The 18,730-nt window shown below is 37.6% G+C and overlaps 1 protein-coding gene across 2 annotated transcripts; it reads right to left on the bottom strand.

The window, feature by feature from the left end:
- Positions 1-1,506: 1,506 nt before the first annotated feature.
- LOC111341468 (tumor susceptibility gene 101 protein) lies at positions 1,507-18,311 on the bottom strand. 2 transcript variants are annotated; one of them, XM_022948444.2, is made up of 6 exons: positions 18,064-18,311; positions 12,639-12,720; positions 11,885-11,950; positions 10,823-10,986; positions 5,374-5,563; positions 1,507-2,722 (listed from the first exon to the last, which is right to left on the bottom strand). In XM_022948444.2, exons 1-6 carry the CDS (start codon positions 18,103-18,105, stop codon positions 2,550-2,552), a joined length of 717 nt encoding a protein of 238 aa, XP_022804179.2. In that variant the 5' UTR covers positions 18,106-18,311; the 3' UTR covers positions 1,507-2,549. The 2 variants fall into 2 exon arrangements, with proteins under 2 accessions (XP_022804179.2, XP_022804181.2); XM_022948446.2 differs by lacking the exon at positions 18,064-18,311 and adding an exon at positions 13,089-13,327.
- Positions 18,312-18,730: the final 419 nt, after the last annotated feature.

Raw genomic sequence — 18,730 nt, 5'->3', positions numbered from 1 at the left:
GCTTTTTGCTGATGATTGTAAAACTTCAAGAGTCATTGATGATGTTAGTGATCAATTCTGTTTTCAACGGGACCTGGATAATCTTCATCATTGGAGTATTCGCAATGCCATGGCTTTTAATGTCAAAAAGTGCAAAGTTATGAGATTAACAAAGAAAAGGCAACCTTTAGTCTCTAATTATTCCTTGGACAATTCTCTCTTGGAAGAAGTTAGAGAATTCAAAGACTTGGGAGTTACAACTACTGACAATTTTATCTGGAACTCGCACATTGATATTATTGTGTCGAAAGCAAACAAAATGTTAGGGCTAATTAAAAGGACTTGTAGAGGTCTGGATGATACTACGACTCTGAGAACTCTTTACTGCGCGTTAGTTCGATCGAATGTTGAATACTGCTCTGCTGTATGGTCACCCTACACCAAAAGGAACATAGAAAAAGTTGAAAAAGTACAAAGAAGAGCAACCAAGTTCATTTTAAAGACTGAGGACAATTATGAGACTCGTTTAAAGAAGCTAAATTTGATGTCACTAGAAAATAGGAGATTTCTAGCTGATGTTACTTTTTTATATAAAGCTCTCAATGGAATAAGTAACATCAATATCGATTCATACGTAGATTTTTATTCTAATGCGGATCATTATTCATTTAGGAAATACGATGATTTATCTCTTAAGAAGAAATATGCAAGAACAAATCCACTTAAATATAGTTTTTTTCACAGGATAGTTGACTCCTGGAATCTTTTGCCCTACGATACTCGTAAGGCAGCAAGTGTTGATGTTTTCAAGCGGGGAGTCAAGAAATGTTTACTGGATCGTGCATTAAATTAGTTATTATTGTTGAACTATTGATTTTATTTTGATTTTATACTTTACTTTGTAACTTATTTTAGTAGATATTCATTGGTGATCTGTTCTTTATGGGGTCCTGGACTCCTTTACAGATTATCCGTATGGCTATTTATATTAGTTTTGTTGTTATGTATTACTATTAATGCCATTAAATTGTAATAAATAAATAAATAAATAAATAAATTCTGTTGACAATTTTGAGTAGGGCATGATGGCAGGAGTGCTTCTCGCGAAATCCGTATTGTGATTTATATAGTAGGTCATTTTTTTAACAAAGGCAATAAGGCGATTATACATTACTTTTTCAAAGATGCGGTTGAATACTGAAAGCAAAGAGATGGGCCTTAATAATCTTAGAGATAACTGCTCCCCAATGGCTAGAGAATTGTCTAGTTGTGCCTGCAGGGAGCCTATTCGAGCCTGGACGCTTATTTGAGGAAATACGGTAACTGCACCGAGCTTATTTGATCGACATGTCAAAATGTTATTTTGAACTGCATAACGTGTTGATATTAGTATTGCAATGTAATGCGTTCCATTCTCGATCACGGACAGTAATCAAGTTATCTTTGTGCCTTTCACCCTATGGAAGATCGTTACAGCACATTCTTGTTACATAACGAAACAAGTAAAAGGTAGCGCAGAGACAAGACTATTGCTGTTGTTTTCTTTAATATTATCTATGGAATGTTATATTACTTAAAGGAGCAAATAGCTCCAATATTACTGTATTCTATAACAATTCGTAAGTTAAATTATGAAATAACTTCAATGTAATGATTACACTGCTAGCTCTAAGGACAGACGAGATGAAGCAAATCCTGTGTTCTGATTGGCCACCTGAGCTCTTGCCTACTTGAAACTACCAGCTCAATGTTCTTTTGAAACCTAAATTCTCTGGTATAATCTTTTGCCTATAATACAAATAGTTTGTCTGTTCTCGCTAGACAGTTATTGGCCTTGGTACTAAGTTAGTCCCATTAAAAAAAAAACAAAAACAAAAAAACAAAAACAAAAACAAAAAAACTTGGCTGGTATCCAGCAATCTTAACCCAACATTCTTGGTCAATGACCAATAATTCATAAACTGTACATACTTTAGAAGGGACACAGAGAGATTTTAAAGTTTTTTCCTGTTGATTGCTCAGATAATTATTCTAAGACATCTCAGTTTATTCAACAAAATACTTTTTAACTATTTCCAATTTAATTTACTTCACTTAATCCAGCTCCCGGTCATTTTAAGCAGCTTAGTTATTCCAGGGTGGTGGTACCCACTAATTATTATTATTATTATTATTTTTATTATTGTTATTTATTAATTACTAACTATTATGGATTGTTAAAAACTTGTTTTTTTGTTTTCATTTTGAACAGTCCCATCTTAAATAATTTCTGAAGATGCAAGTGAAAATAAATTTTTTCCATTCCTCTCACTCCTATTTTAGTGAAATGCTAAGCAAGTACTGTAAAATAGATACATGTGTCTGATGGAGGCCATTAAAATGACGTTTCCTTAAATTTGTTGTAGGAAAAAAGATACATAAATTTCATGAAGAGTGCATATTAATTAAATACCTGTTTGTATCTGATCTAATACAACTGTTTAAAAATCTTTTCTTAAATGATGTCTGTGAAGGTTTGGTAGGCATTCAAACACAAAACTATGTAATGTAGACTCTATCTTCTGATGTGTCTAGGATTCATAGACTTGGTGAACTTGATTAATGTCAGCTCTGCAGACTGGACATCTCTTGGAGTTCCTCTGTACCTCCCTGGCACAAGTTATGCACAATCCCAGATGGCCACATGGAATCAACACACTGTTTGGTTCCTCACCCATGCATATAATACACTCCTTTTTGCTTTCTGTAGAAGTAAACATAAAGAATTTTAAAAAAATGATTAAATTCCAGTTATTCAACCAGTCAAACCAAATCAAGTAAAAATCCAAATGTTGTAAGCTACAAAATTAACCCAAGTTATAACTATCCACTTCTCCCAGGTAAGTCTTGGGAATTGGATATATCTCAACACTATCACCCTGATGATAATTTAATTAATTCTCACCACATGCCTGTTTGTCAGCAATATAACAATGGCAAGGAGAAGATAATTACTAATCACTCTCGACAGTAATAGGTTGAACGTAGCCTGCATAACAATCTGACTAGAGCTATGAGAAACTTACTGAAGAGGAGGTAAATAGAAGTGGATATTTATATGGTGATGAGGTGACAAAGTAAATATCCACCACTATAACTGACATTGGGATGATTAACTATTCTAGTATATACCACGCAAATAAAAAGTATAGTTTGAAACTCTTGTTACATGATTTTATATCTTCAGCTGTGCTGAGATGGGTAAAAGTGAAGAACAGTTCCCAAAAGATATTGTCGGCTGACTGTAAGCCGACAGTTGGCCAACTGTTGGCTGTCTGTCAGTCAACAGTTGGAGGACAGATGGCTGAGAGTCAGCTGACTGTTGACTGACAGTTGATGACCTGTCTGTAACTTGTTGGTAACCTGTCAGTGGGTCATAAACTGAAATGATTGTAAACATTTATCTGTTACTTCTAAAACTACATGAAAAAGGGGAAAAGTCGACTAAAAAAGATACCTTGCTTTTTACTTTCAATAGCCACAAAACTCGCCCAAATTGATTCGATTTCATTTATCGACCATATTGAGAAGTTGTTCTTGTTCCCAATCCCCTAGTTTTGCAATGCATTACTGGCAATTGATAAAATACTCAATGGCTTTGCTTATTTGTTACCACAAAATGGAGAAAATAAGCCTATTTTGTGTACAAACAAGGATATAAGAAATAGGTACTAAATTTACCATTACATTTTGGTACAGTTGGGAGATGGATTAAAAAAGCCTATTTTACCGTTTAGACAGAATCAAGTAGATAGCTACAAACGGTGCAATCAACTGATTTCTATTTACTGTTTTCAACTGGAAAATTTTTGAATTTGTTTTTGGTCAATTTTTGGTCTACTTAACACTTTCAGCTGACTGTTGATAATCTGTCGGCCAACAGTTGGCTGATGGGTTACAGACAGCCAAAAATGGGAACCACTGTTCACTATTACCCTGAGGTGAGTAGTACTTGCTAATCTCTTCCAAACTAGCCAATCAGTACAAGCAAACAACACTATTCCCCTCCGTGGTAAACACTACAGAAAACTATTCCCTACCAGCACATGCTAAGATTCCAACAACTGTTGTCAAGCATGCAGAAAGAGGATAGAGCACTTCCTGCATGCTTTAAAACCAATAAGAGCAGAGTCCACATTTCTCTATTTCTTACCTCATTTACCTGTGTATAATATGCACTTTATTTCTATAAAAATAACCATCAAAATTGCGGTGCGGATTATACACAGATTCCATTGTTTGTCATGTAAGTCCTAATTTGCATACGTTAAAAACAAAACAAAGAAAGTAACACATTTATAGCTTTAATTAAATAGCTTATTTTCAATGAAAAATGATAAGTGCATATTAATCTTTTACTCTAAAATCAAGAGGAAAGACAAAAATTGCTAAATATTTTCGCAAGTGTGCAAACAGGTATGTAGATCAGATTTCAGAGTGAATATGCAAAGTTGGCCGTGTGTGAAGAGATCTCATGTTACATGGAATTTTTCAGTGGGAAGCAAGCTTAAGATGAAAGTGAGCAAGAAATATTGCAGGACAAAAGCTTTATTTAAAGTAGTTCTTGATTTACTCTTAAAAGCAAAAATGTGCAAATTTCTTATGTGTACAAAGCCCATGCAGTCGAATTCATTATGGGTACATTGTTGTTTACTTGACTTTACGGCCAGAAAATTGAATAGCGTTAGGTTGAAAATTCTTAAAATACTACAATTTGACGCAAAATCTTCATTACTTTTCGGACATATTGTTGCTCACAGATAATATTTACCAGGTCATGGAATTGTCAAATTAGTTAGGCCTTGCTTTAAGTTCTAAAGTTTGGTTTCAATAGTGTCATAAATAACTAAGTAGCAAAAGATAATAGTGTTAATGATACAGTAAATTTCTTATTCTTGTTGTCTTAATAAATAATTATTAATTATTAATGCCTTAATAAATAATTGTAGGAAGATTTAACTTGTCCTTTTCTGCTGTGAAAAACTTTTTTCTGATAAATTTGGTTAAAAAGAAGGGTGCGCATTATACACGGGCATGTATTATACATGGGTAAATACAGTAATTAAAGTAAAGGTATCTTTATTGGGGTCCTATAGCAAACAACACTAGTGCACAGAGGATGTCTTCAGCCTCCAAGATACCAGTACATTTAGTTTGAGATGTAAGGTGAAATAAATAATTTATACAAACAGAAACTTCGATCACTGCATGAAAGTGTTACATTAACTGTATACCAGGCTTGAATTCTGAAATGTAGCCACACTACAAGGGACTAGAACAAGTTCAACACATCTAGATTTATGCATAACAAATGACCACTCAATTTCATCTCAAATGCTTAAATTAAAAACCCACCATCAGTTATGGAGCCTTGAGCAGGGGGATTCTGAGACATGGACCCCAAAGGCCTGGTGCCTTGCTGACTGTTACGCTGAGATTGTTGCAAAGTTGAACTACTAGGACCCCTTGAGATTGCATAAACTGGTGGACGCTGTGCAAAAATTTTACACAGTTCTTGAAGCAATGTATTAATATTACTTGATTTCTGAGAAAAAAAATTGATAAGAATGTTAGGATGTGTTGAAAATAAAGACCCAAAAACGAAGAATGAAGACCAAAGATCCACTGGTCTAAAACAAAGACCCTATGGTCTAAAATGATGACCCACTAGTCTAAAATGAAGAACAGAGACCCTGTGGTCTAAAATGAAGACCCACTGGGGCAACCCTAAAAGCTGAAAAGGTGGAATGGCAGATTGGCCGAAAATGACCCCAAATCCTAAAACACAGAACTACGAAAAATCACCCCATATCCTAAAACAAGAAATGGTGGAAAAATGCTGTGACTTTTTTTGCCGCAGCTAAAACTCATGGCAAATTTAGCATAACAAAAGTTAACTTAACAGGCAGGGCTCAAAGGTCATCTGTCATCGGCTCAATGTCCCCGGGAAAATTTGTCATTGATTATATATTGGGCAAGTGTAAAAACAAACAACAGTTATACAACTGTCGCAGCTTTGATAGGTAAAAAATGTCGTACACCAAACTTGAAAACTACATTTTAATCTCATCACACATTTGACTTTTTACAAAACAGGCTCTTTATTTTGTTTCAGCTGATTGCATGAGCATGTTTACATTTCAAAGGCTAACGCTTATGGCTGTTTGATGACTGCATTACACAATTTGACACATATTGTGTGTGCTCAGATGAAATGTGCTCAGATGACATTTCAATTTATGAGCTACAGAAATGGGAGCAACTTAGCTTAGTGTATATGTTTTCAGACAACAGGGTCTTCATTTTAGACCAGTAGAGGGTAACCCTAAAAGCCAGAATGACGGAACGGTGGAAAATGACCCCAAATTCTAAAACACAGAATGGTAGAAAATTACCCCAAATCCTAAAACACAGAATGGCTGAAAATAACCCCAAATTCTAAAACATGGAACAGCGGAAAATGACCCCAAATTCTAACACATGGAACAGACATCTGGGCATTTTGCATGAATTTTATACAAAAACACTCACAATGATAATGGGGCGACCCCAAAAGCCAAAATGGTGGAACAGCGGAATGGCAGAAAATGACACCAAATCCTAAAACACAGAACAGCAGAAAATGACCCCAAATTCTAAAAAACATGGAACGGATATCAGAGCATGTTGCATGAATTTTGTACAAAGACACTCAAGCCCTCGTCTCATTCATCCCCACAGCAATAACATGCTTGACTAAAATTAAGTGTTATTCATTTTTTTCTGTTACAGAGTGGTATGAATAACAATGAATTAAGGCTGACAGTTTCTAAAGAAACTGTCCAGGGCTGCGTTGGTGGGGGTAACGAAATAATGTGGTCACTGTATGGTATACGGAGAAATGAAAGAGAAAGTTCATAAGCGCAGAACGAAGGTAACTACCTACAGGCAGACGAGAAACACTGATTTTGAACAGCTCAACCACGAACTTCTAGAAGCAGTGGCATGTGGGTGAAATATTCACTGATGTAGATGATAAGTACGAGTATTGGACCGCTCTCTTTGAGTGCACAGTGAACGCACATGCCCCTATCAAAAGAAAAAGTGTACGTGAAAAGGATGTACCCTACATGACCTCAACTTGGAAAAAGGCGATAAGAAACAAGAGGAAACACGCCATACTGTTTGCGAAGAACCAAATGCCAGAGAACATGGAACTTAAAAGAAAGTACAGGAATATTGCCATACACGAACGGAGGAAGGCTATCATGGAATACTGGTTCGCCAAATCAGAGGAGCTGAAATCCAAGCCAAGGGAGTTTTACAATGCCTTTAGGCCATTTATTAATAGCAAAACTAAGGAGTCCACCTTAATCAGTTTAAAAACAGAAGAGGGCATCATTGTAAAAGATCAATGCGAGGTAGCTGAGCAATTAGTGAACTATTTCACCACAGCTGCTGTTAGCATTGTAGGAGACAATGCTATTTGCATCACAGAAGAGAACGATGACAACCATGGCAGCGTTAAAGCTCTAAAAGAAGCATACCTGGGAACGCACTTCGAGTTCAATCAAGTCAGCAAGGATCAAGTGCAAAAGGCGCTTGAAAATATCAACCCCAATAAGTCCTGTGGGTGGGACCCCAGAGCACCTCCTAAACTCCTTAAGAATGTGGCCTGTGGAATTTCCCCATCGCTAATGACTCTCTACAACAGCTGTATCGAGCTGGGGGCGATGGCCTTATGCATGGAAAATGGGAGAGTGGATGCCAGAGTTTAAAAAATGTGACAGACAACTGGCGAAGAACTATCGTCCCATCACGTCCCTTCTTACCGTAAATAAGACATTTGAGCATATGCTCAGTAAGCAAATCACCAGGTACTATGATCCAACTCTCTATCAGAGAGTGACAGCGTATAGAAGACATCATAGCTGTCAGACCACTCTACTTAGACTCGTGGAAGACTGGAAATCAGCTGTTGACAGAAAGGAACTGGTGTACATACTGTCTACTGACTTGAGTAAAGCCTTTGACTCTCTTAGCCATTCTCTAATCGTAAAGAAACTCGAGGCCTATGGCACTGGACAAAATTCTCTCAACCTTCTTAGATCATACTTTGACAATAGGCTCAATAGAGTGAAAATAAAAGGAGTGACAAGTGACTGGAAAAGGATGGTGCTTGGCTGCCTGCAAGGCTCGTCCTTTGGCCCCCTTCTGTGGAATTTGTTCCAAAATGATATGTCATTCCATATAAATAATGCTAATTTCAGCATGTATGCCGACGACCATCAGATGTATGTCATGGGGAAGAAGCATGACGTTGTCGCGCAAAGTATCAAGATACATGGAGAGAAAGCTCTATCCTGGTACAAGAACAACTATCTCTCAATCAACCCAGAAAAGTTCCAGCTATTAACGATCAACCCAAGAAATGTTGACAAAGACAACGATAATCAAAATTTTTCTGTTGATGGTCATACTATTAAGAAAATGGGGGAAATAAGGCTTTTAGGAGTTCAAATCGATGAAAAATTGAGTTTTACTAGTCATATCAGTGACCTATGCTCCAAGGCCAGTCAAAAAGTAGGGGTCCTAGTGCGGCTATGCAATTTGATACCCTGTAATGCTAAACTATCACTTTACAGGTCTTCAATTCTGCCCCATCTAACCTACTGTCATCTAGTATGGCACTTTTGTAATGCATCGGATCGGAGAAAGCTTGAGCAGATTCAGGAGTGAGCACTTAGGGTGGTGTACAAAACTAGATCAGCGTCCTATCAAGAACTGCTAAGTCGCGCCAAACTACTGACGTTGAACAATCGGCACCTACAAGACATTGCCACTTTGATGTTTAAAGTTAAGCACAGTCTCGTACCCGAGAATATTTCTGACTTATTTAATATAAAGAACCTTCAGTATAATTTACGGAACAGTGACTTCAAACTGCCAAAATTCGAAACTGTAAGATTTGGTAGGAATTCTATTAAATATATGGGACCTCTCATCTGGTCGAAGTTACCAAGACACCTAAGAACAATAGAAACTCTAAATTCATTCAAGAAGAACATAAGATAAGTTGACCTTTCAACTCTCGTTGAAATTTAAAACTTAACTAAATAACTTTATAATCTTTTTAATTATCTACTGTAAATAAATATTATCTACATATGTAAATGTATTGACTTTTAAATTTTCTAGTGTCCCCCATTAGCTTATAGTTAAAAACATAGACACTAAAATAAAGTTTTTCATTCTTTCATTCATCAACAAAGTTGGACTGGTAAATTGGCCACCGTAACGATTACAAAAGCTGACATTTCGAGCGTTAGCCCTTCGTCGGAGCGAATAGAGGATAATTTGGATATATCAACAAAGTTGAAACGGTAAATTGGCCACCGTAACAATTACAAAAGCTGATGTATATTCATTTTCTTAGCTTCATTTTCTTATATTCATTTTCATATAGCTTCTTATATTCATTTTCATAGCTTCATTTTCTGCCTTTAAAGGCACACACAACCCACAATTCCTCTATTTGCTCCGACGAAGGGCTAACGCTTGAAATGTCAGTTTTTGTAATCATTACAGTGGCCAATTTACCATTTCTACTTTATTGATATATCCAAATTATCCTCTATTCGCTCCGACAAAGGGCTATATTTCATTATACATGAAAGATAGCTGCATTTTCGCGTTGTAAACCTGTTTAGTTACCTTTTGTTATGCTAAATTTGCCATGAGTTTTAGTTGTGGCATAAAAAGTTGCACAGCATTTTTCCCCTGAATCCTGTTTTAGGATATGGGGTCATTTTCCACAGTTCTGTGTTTTAGGATTTGGGGTCATTTTTTGCAGTTCCATGTTTTAGGATTTGGGGTCACTTTCCATCAATCTGCCACTCCGCCACTCCACCATTTCGGCTTTTAGGGTTGCCCCAGTGGGTCTTCATTTTAGACCACAGGGTCTTTGTTCTTCATTTTAGACTAGTGGGTCTTTGTTTTAGACCACAGGGTCTCTGTTTTAGACCACAGGGTCTCTGTTTTAAACCAGTGGGTCTTTGTTTTAGACCACAGGGTCTTTGTTTTAGACTAGTGGGTCTTCTTTTTGGACCACAGGGTCTCTGTTTAAGACAACAGGGTCTTTGTTTTAGACCAGTGGGTCTTCGGTCTTTGTTTTGGGTCTTTGTTTTCGACACATCCAAGAATGTTATGCAAAACTGGAAGTTACTTAATAAAACTTGGACAACTGCGGACAAATTTGAGCTATCAAGGGTGAAACCATTATGACCATCATTGATGATTCAGTGTTCACCTGTGATAATGTGTCTTCAGCCTTTCAGTGATCATAGATTTCAAAAGAGATCACTCAAAAAGCTTAGTCGACCAGATATTGTCCCAATGTGACATTAGTTTTTATTTAAATTCACTGTTCTCATGTCACTCTGTACAACATCTTGACATCAAAATTTATCTTCATTTCCAAGGTCTCTCTCCTATTGCCTTAGGAGTGAAGGTGGTGGGGTTTTGAGAGAGGAGGGGAAGGAAGGGAGAGGACAAGAGTAGAGAGAGAGACCCTGGTTTTACCATGGAATAATTTTTTGTTCTGGTGGCTTCCATTAGTATAAATCCAGTTTGTGAAAGAGTGACTTAGCTGTTTTCCTTTACTTTTTAACTATTGAATATAATTTCAAGTACATATATACGTTCCAAGAATATTTATTACTTGCTCCAAATTTGGTGAATGGTGCCAGAATATTTAATGCCTCAAAAGGCCTTTATATTGTGCCACTATTCTTCTTGTTTTCAAGTAGTGTAACTTTTTACATACATAATTCCACTTATGAAGGTAGGGATGATCAACTTTGCCATTCCGGTCAACATAAGGTGAAGCTTTGATTACCATTGACCTTGTTGGTCTGACATACACCAGAGGCACAACTTCAGGATGACCCTCTTGTAACAGAACACACACTGGAATATTGTACGTCACATCTGCAATGTAACTTTAACATCAGCCTGCTATATAATGTTATAGTTCACCACTAAATTTTCTCCGGTTCTTATTGGTTTAAATCGATCACGAGATGCGATAGTGTTTATCTGTGGAGAGACACTATCAGCCCATAGTGCACGCCCGCAGAAAATACCCGGATGGATAGTGCCCGTCCATGGAAAATACCTGGATTGATAGTACTTGTCCATGAAAAGTTTTGAATAGTTTGACGGCCGCGAAGTTAGGCAGATCGGAGAAACAGTGACTTTTCAATTCTGACAGGTATAACGTATTATTTACCCAATGGACGGTTGTGAATTATTGACATTTGTGACAAGCTGTAGGCGTGGAAGAAAATTTAGTGGTGAACAATAAAAAACAATAGAGTGTTTATGTCTCGGAACTATTGGTCTGATAGTTGCCCCTTGGAAATTTGATGCTCTTAAAACTAGCATATTTGTTTTAAGAACATCAAATTTCCACGGGGCAACTATCAGCCGATAGTTCCTTGACAGAAACATTGTTTTTGTCACAAAGGATTCGCCTTTTTACAAATTGACAGTTAGGTTTGGTTTTGGAGCTTCAACAGTTCTATACTCATCATGACTGTTAAAATTGGAAAAGATGTGTTGGAAAGTATAACGGCAGATGCACAGAGATTCTGAAGAAGAGTAACTATGATAAGAGGTATAAATAATACAATAGTAAATTGATAGTCAGTTGATTAGGTATGTTGATTTCTTAATGAGTGATCAATTTGGCAAAGATTAGTAGGTAAATACAGTACTGACATTGTTCACAACTGATAGCTTGGTCTCTTATTAAATTAAGATAAAGAAGCCAAAGGAACCAAACCTTAGGTAAGATAATGGCTAATTTACAGATAAGATTGTTTACCTCTAAATTTGATGGGGATTGTCCCCTCCAAGGCAAATAACTCTGCTTGTCTTCCATTTTCATAAGCTTTTAAAAGCAATAAATACAAGTTGCAGATTGTTAAATTATGTAACAAAAAGGACAATTGTCAAATCATTAAAACATAGACAGGCAGTGTAATTCCTGCAACAAATCTGGGAGCAAGATCTAACTTTGTGGATCAATTGAGCATATGCAGGCTACTCTCCATGGCAGCCATTGTGCTTACAGTGCAACATGCTTACAGTGAGAAGTAGGCTTGCATGGAGATATCTTTAAGAATGCTTAGCTATAATATCATACCCAAAAATAGGGCAGGAGTCCTGAAAGGTCTGTGTGGTTAATTTTTGCATTACTTCTTAGTAGATAGTTGGCAGGAAATGGTTTGGACCCTGGGGCAACATGTGAAAAAGTAGTCTGATCATCCAAAGGAGTGTATTCTACTAACAACTCCACTTCTGTCATCACAACCGACAACAGTCCTTCTCAGGACCACATTAACCTGGCCAATCAGACTACACTAACAGATAGTTAGAAATGGGAAAAACACAAAGAAAGCAGAAAAAAGGGGAAAAAACCAATGGAAATTCTTTGAAGCACAAGTCTTTGTCAATCTCAGTAAGATTTTTGATTTAAAACAAACTATAACTCACACATCGTCATGACCAGACTATTATTATAAAAATAGTCTGTTGAGTAGATTTGTAGATCTTGGATGTGAAATTTGTAAACTTACTATATTCTTGCATTCCTGGTCTGAGACCATGAAAATACTTCAATACCTGCTCAACATCTTGAATGCAAGAATTTGCTTTTTTCTGTAGATGAAAAAAAATGGTCTTCAATGTCAATAACTAATTGAACCTAACTGACAGCAGGGTTTAGAATTGAGTACTTTTTAAGAAAAGAATCAAATCCCCCTAGTTCAACATGGTTACCTTCTTTTCTTTCACAGTTGTGAACTACATTCCCAGCCAAAAATTTGATGACTAAAAAGAGGCAGAGATTTAACCGACCCTACACTCAGGGAAAGAATCCCATGCCTTATGACTGTATTTCTTCCCATTAACTCCCCTGGCTGGTTCTACATTGACCCTACAAGGAGGCAGAACTCATTTTATGACAGCTTGACCATTGTACCATTAGGATAGCTTACTTAACACTTAATTTAAAAAAATGTTGAGACCTAAAAAGCATGATCCATGAATGATGAGACCCAATGGCTTCATGGGAAGTCTTTTGAAAGTCACAAAATCAGTGCCATCAGGGTTGGAGATTACCACTCACTCGCTTGCCCAGGCGATTCTCTTAGGTGAATAAAGGCTGATAGTTTCTAAAGAAACTGTTTGGGGCTGCATCAGTGGGGGTAATGAAATAAATTGGATATATATTCAACAAAGTTGAAATGGTAAATTGGCCACTGTAATGATTACAAAAGCTGACGTTTCGAGCATTATAGCCCTTTGTCAGAGCGAATAGAGGAATTGTGGGTTGTGTGTGCTTTTAAAGGCAGAAAATGGAGCTATGTTATTGGTGGGAACATGGCAACCAGAAAAACATGAATAAATTAGTGGAATGAAAAGCGTTCGTTGATACCTGTGGGATTTAGACTGCCAGTTTGAAAGATGAGCTTTTGTTAAAGAGTTTTACAGCTTTCCGAGCTACCTAAGTGTAAGGAAAGACTGTAGATTGCCATATGTTGCTTAGAATGATTAGGTAAATTGAAATTTCATTCAAACACGACAAAAACATAGGCAATTTTCTGGTCAGAAGTTCTTTTCAGACTAATGACCAACCAGGCACTTTTAAATGCGCTCGTGCACGATGCAAAACGTGTCCTGTCATTCACAACACTGAGAAATTATCGGGACCCAAACGATCCATTAAGATCACCGATCACTTCACGTGCACTTCCGCCAAGGTAATCTATTGCATAACTTGTACTTATTGCAAAAAGATATACATTGGCAAAACAGGCAGAAGACTAGGTGACCGATTCCAAGAACACCTTTGTGACGTGGAAAGGAATGACAAGGACACATTGAAACCAGTCGCTAGACACTTTAATTTACCTAATCACTCTAAGCAACATATGGCAATCTGTGGTCTTTCCTTACACTTAGGCAGCACGGAAAGCTGTAAAACTCTTGAACAAAAGCTCATCTTTCAAACTGGCAGTCTAAATCCCACAGGTATCAACAAACGCTTTTCATTCCACTAAATTATTCGTGTTTTTCTCCTTGCCATGTTCCCACCAATAACATAGCTCCATTTTCTGCCTTTAAAGCACACACAACCCACAATTCCTCTATTCGCTACGACGAAGGGCTAACGCTTGAAACGTCAGCTTTTGTAATCGTTACGGTGGCCAATTTACCATTTCAACTCTGTCAAGTCTCTTAAGTGTTGGGCAAGCACCAATCATTGATCACTTGCCTGTTCAGCAAGTACAATTTTTGCCTCCAAGAAATTATTTAAATTGCGAATTAAACACTGCTTTTTACACTCCATTTTGCCAAGAAAATCCCTAAGTATAAAATATTTGAATCATGGCTTGCTGGTCAGTGATACTGCTGGTCAGTATCAAGCCATTGGTGACCTGGTAAAGATGTTGCCCTAAATTCAAAGCAAGTGCCTCCATTGTGTTTTCTTGGGATTTAAGGTCTTTAAATATAATTTTTCATTGAAGTAATAGTCTTGGTCTGCCTCATGCTTGACAACTTTGCGAGCAATTGTTTTTCTGTACTTTCCTGGCACCCTGAAAAATGCATGCTCTCCTGGTAAGTTTAAAAATGGAGGAAACTAGTCATGACCACAATGTGGAAATATATTTGCCGAATTTCTAAAAAAAATGGAAATTCCTAATGTGAAGGAGTTTGATCCCAGTCCAGCAATTAACAGTTGAATGAATGCTAGCATCAGGTCATGAAGATCAGTGTTCTGTCAAGGAGGCTCAAGCTGAAGTGAGTGAGACTGGAGAAGCTTGAAACTGACATTGTGGTAGTTGGAGATGATACAACTGCAGCTCCTGGACCAGCTCAACCCCTGCATGAAGCTGAGGTTAGGGATAATGGAGAAGATACAATTACAACTCCTGGGCCAGTTGAACCACTGCTTCCTCAACTTGAGCAAAAGGAAGTTGAGGTTGTATTCAGAGAGAAGGATGATGATGATGATGAGGGAGTTATTTCACACTACGAGTCAGAAGAAATGGTGCCAAAGAAACTGGAAAAAGAACTGCTGAGAAGAGAAACTAAAACAGACTTGCAGTAAATGGTTTGAACCCGGGGGTAACATGTGAAGGTGTAGTCTGATCGTCCGGGTGAGTGTAGTCCTGAGAAGGACTGTTGTCGGTGGTAGTGACTGACGTTTCGACAACCTGTGTGGAAGTCATCATCAGAGTCAAGTGAATGATTGTTGTCAGTAGAATGTTCTTATTCCAGTTCGTGTGAAATGATCGGTTGATCTGGTTTACTAACTTAGAACAGACTCCCCTAAACAGATGTCAACAACTACCCGCTCCATACAAACGACTTATTCACGACATAAACATCACAAACGACCAAAAAAGAACGACCTAACTTTACCGACAGATCGAAACAAACCAATCACGACGGACTTACGTCACTTGAGTCTTACAGCCAATAACATCACAGCAAAACCAACCGATCATTTCACACGAACTGGAATAAGAACATTCTACTGACAACAATCATTCACTTGACTCTGATGATGACTTCCACACAGGTTGTCGAAACGTCAGTCACTACCACCGACAACAGTCCTTCTCAGGACTACACTCACCCGGACGATCAGACTACACCTTCACATAAAACAGACTTCCTATTTACTTAAATAGCTTTCCAGTGTTGAAATAAATTTCAGTGGTATTAAACAGTAAAAATAAAAGATAACTAAATTGGTTGGAGGGATTGGGGGAGGAGGGGGAGGGTAGCTTTTGGGTAAGTGAAAACTGGTCGAGGCGAGTGCATTTTTAAGGGTCACTCACCCACATGATGAGTGCTCTCAAAATTAAGTATCCAATCCTGGCATTCTTTCCATTATTCATGAAAATCTTTGCTTGTGACAACAGTTTTTTCAGGAAAGTGTGGATGACATCTATTAGTCACCACGTGCACCTAACTGTCAAGTACATGATTGTGTACTCACAAAACAATTGGGTCCCCCCTTTCACTGCTAATCCTTTTTAAGGGTCATTGTTTTTGCCATCAAGTCTATATGTAGCAATATCCAGCTACCATGATGATAACATAGTCTTGATCAACAAAGGTTTTACTGACAGGCAATAGACTAAAAATATTACAAAAAGAACTTCCAAATACAAAAAGCTAATGAATGATGTCGACTAACAGACATGTCCTGACTAACCTCAAAAATATATTCTGGGATTCCATTTCTGTAAAAACTATAAGGTAAAGATTTTTCAGGAACAGAAAAAGTTTCCCAGAAGTTACAAAATACCTTAATCACATTTAAGGAGTTTATTCTTGTGATCTGAGCATGAAAGATCAACTAGCCTCCTACAGTTGCCAATCAGAACACAGAATTCAAAGCTGAACATTAAAAGACCCTCTTTAAAATTTTAGGGCTTTGACCTTTACATCTTTTTTTTTTTTTTTCATTTTTTGGAGAATTCAGTTTAAGTTTACAACAAAGTCCTTTCAAATTTTCCTTAAAAAAAAAAAACAAAAAAAACAATTACTCTGACCACATCGTAAAAGAGGTTGTGGTTATTTATTGTGGTAAATGACACTTTAAAAGAGAAATAATCCTGAAATCAAGTTTAAAGTCTTTGCGTGGGGCATTGTTGCCCATATTGCCCAAGCCAGAGGCTCATATAATTGCAAGACAACACCCACCAATCCCACCCCAGAGGAGGACATCCATCACACAGTAATCTCGTGAGTGGGAAATTAAGGTCTCCTACCCCAACCCTGCAGGAGACGGGGCCTCCATTTATTCGTCCCTATTCGAGAAGACTAGAATATCTAAACCATTTCTTGATGTTATGGAAAGGCAGCATATTCTTCTCAATTATTTTAAGACCTTGAGTGTTGGTCTAGCCGGGGCTCGAACCCTCGACCTCCCACACATCAGTCCAGCGCTCTATCAATTGAGCTAACCGGGAGGCATGAGAATTATTGTGAGACAAATGCAATCATTTGTCTCACAATGTGGTCACTTGGGACGTGGATCACGACTGCATACTGCTATTCTTCAGGTGATTAGGTCAACCTTGTTATAGTGTTAATAAACTAGGGTTTAGTTAATGTTATAGTGTTAATGAATTAGGGTTTAATTAATGTTATAGTGTTAATGAACTAGGGTTTAATTAATGTTATAGTGTTAATGAATTAGGGTTTAAATAATAGGAACCATCACTGGGTGTATGATGCATGACATGGGAGGTCCCAGAGAGTAAACCTATATAGCTAATTAAGCTGCATACATATTGAGGTTGTGATATATTGTGTAACTGTAGTTTAGGTAAAGTGATCATTAAAGTTCGGTCGGCCGTTTTAACCAAGGATTGGCGTCACTTTTCTGCATTAAGACACAAGAGACCTCAATAGACTTTGACCAGTGATAAAAGCCGACGAGAATTTATTACTGACATTTCACTTATCACAGGCATCACTGATCGCAATATTTTCCAAGGTTTCAGATGCTACTAAAACGACATTGGGCATCAATACTAATTGATAAACCGTCCAATTGCATGCACCAATATAGGAAGTAGAAAGTTTTCCGTGTAACCCCATATTATACTAAAACAAAGCCGTTGTCACAAAAGCAATCTGAATGTTTTTCCTTTTGTTATCTTTACATAAGACTTGAATGTATAATGAGAAGGCGGCTGTACGAAAATTTTGCTTAAGACGTTTTCCAAGTCTCTTTGTTCAAATGGTAACACATGCTTAAACCAAGTACGGGAGATAATTCAGCTTAAAAGCTTGCTAGTAAATCAGAGAAACACAACAAGTTTTGTTCCTGAGACGAACGAACCTCTCTGAGTAGTTTACTTCCGTACTGACGTACGTACTTCGTACTAACGGCTAACCCTTAACTAAAAAAAAGCTAGCTTAGAGCAACCACAGATCCATTTCACACAGATATCGGATATTTCAGTATAGGCTTACCTTGGACTTTCTAATGAGTGTCGTCCGCCAAGACGCGGCCATTTGCCCACATCGAACTAGCTTTGGACGCTATGGTACCCAGGTTTTGCTCGTAACTTAGTGCCGGAAGTTCAGAACTTTCCAAGAAAAAACGGGCGTTGATCTAGATAATACGTCCTACGAACTAGGAGGCTGCTGAGGAACAAGGGAACACGGCATGTATTATTTCCTTTGGATGATAAAAGTAATACAATACAATACTCGAACCCGTGCCCCTAAGTCTCTAGTTCAGTGCTACCACAGTGAGGATCAGTCAACTTGTCACTCCATCGGCTAAATGCCAATTACCACAAAGTGGGATGAATCGCCATTCAGCGGATAAGTGTCAACAAGACGTACTGCGTTATCTACCCTTCGAAGAACCGAGACCAGAAAAATAGATCAAACTTTTTCTCTCATTGCTCATAACTACACAAATACGCCTGAAAAGGTTTTTTAATCAAGCATTTACTCTGTTGAGATCTCGACCAGCCAGTTTCCGGTGTTCTATGCAATAGCGGGAGCCAATAGGTATAACACTATCCACTTCCAAATACCTTTATTTCTTCGAATAAGTCCCTACTCTCCAATAAGCACCCTACCCCGAATAAGCGCCCACACCCAGGCCATAATTTAAAACAAGCGCCCC

Source organism: Stylophora pistillata, chromosome 6 (assembly GCF_964205215.1).
Source record: "Stylophora pistillata chromosome 6, jaStyPist1.2, whole genome shotgun sequence".
Lineage (NCBI taxonomy): Eukaryota > Metazoa > Cnidaria > Anthozoa > Scleractinia > Pocilloporidae > Stylophora > Stylophora pistillata.
This window is presented reverse-complemented; position numbering and strand designations above follow the sequence as displayed.

Bases quoted from the DNA above. Each gene is read 5' to 3' on its own strand.
- LOC111341468 (XM_022948444.2), bottom strand. From the start codon at position 18,105: ATGGCCGCGTCTTGGCGGACGACACTCATTAGAAAGTCCAAG. The intron at 11,951-12,638 runs GTAAGTTTACAA...TGCTTTTAAAAG, and splicing joins ACCAGGAATGCAAGAATATA to CTTATGAAAATGGAAGACAA. The intron at 2,723-5,373 runs GTGGGTTTTTAA...TTACTTCTACAG, and splicing joins TCAAGGCTCCATAACTGATG to AAAGCAAAAAGGAGTGTATT.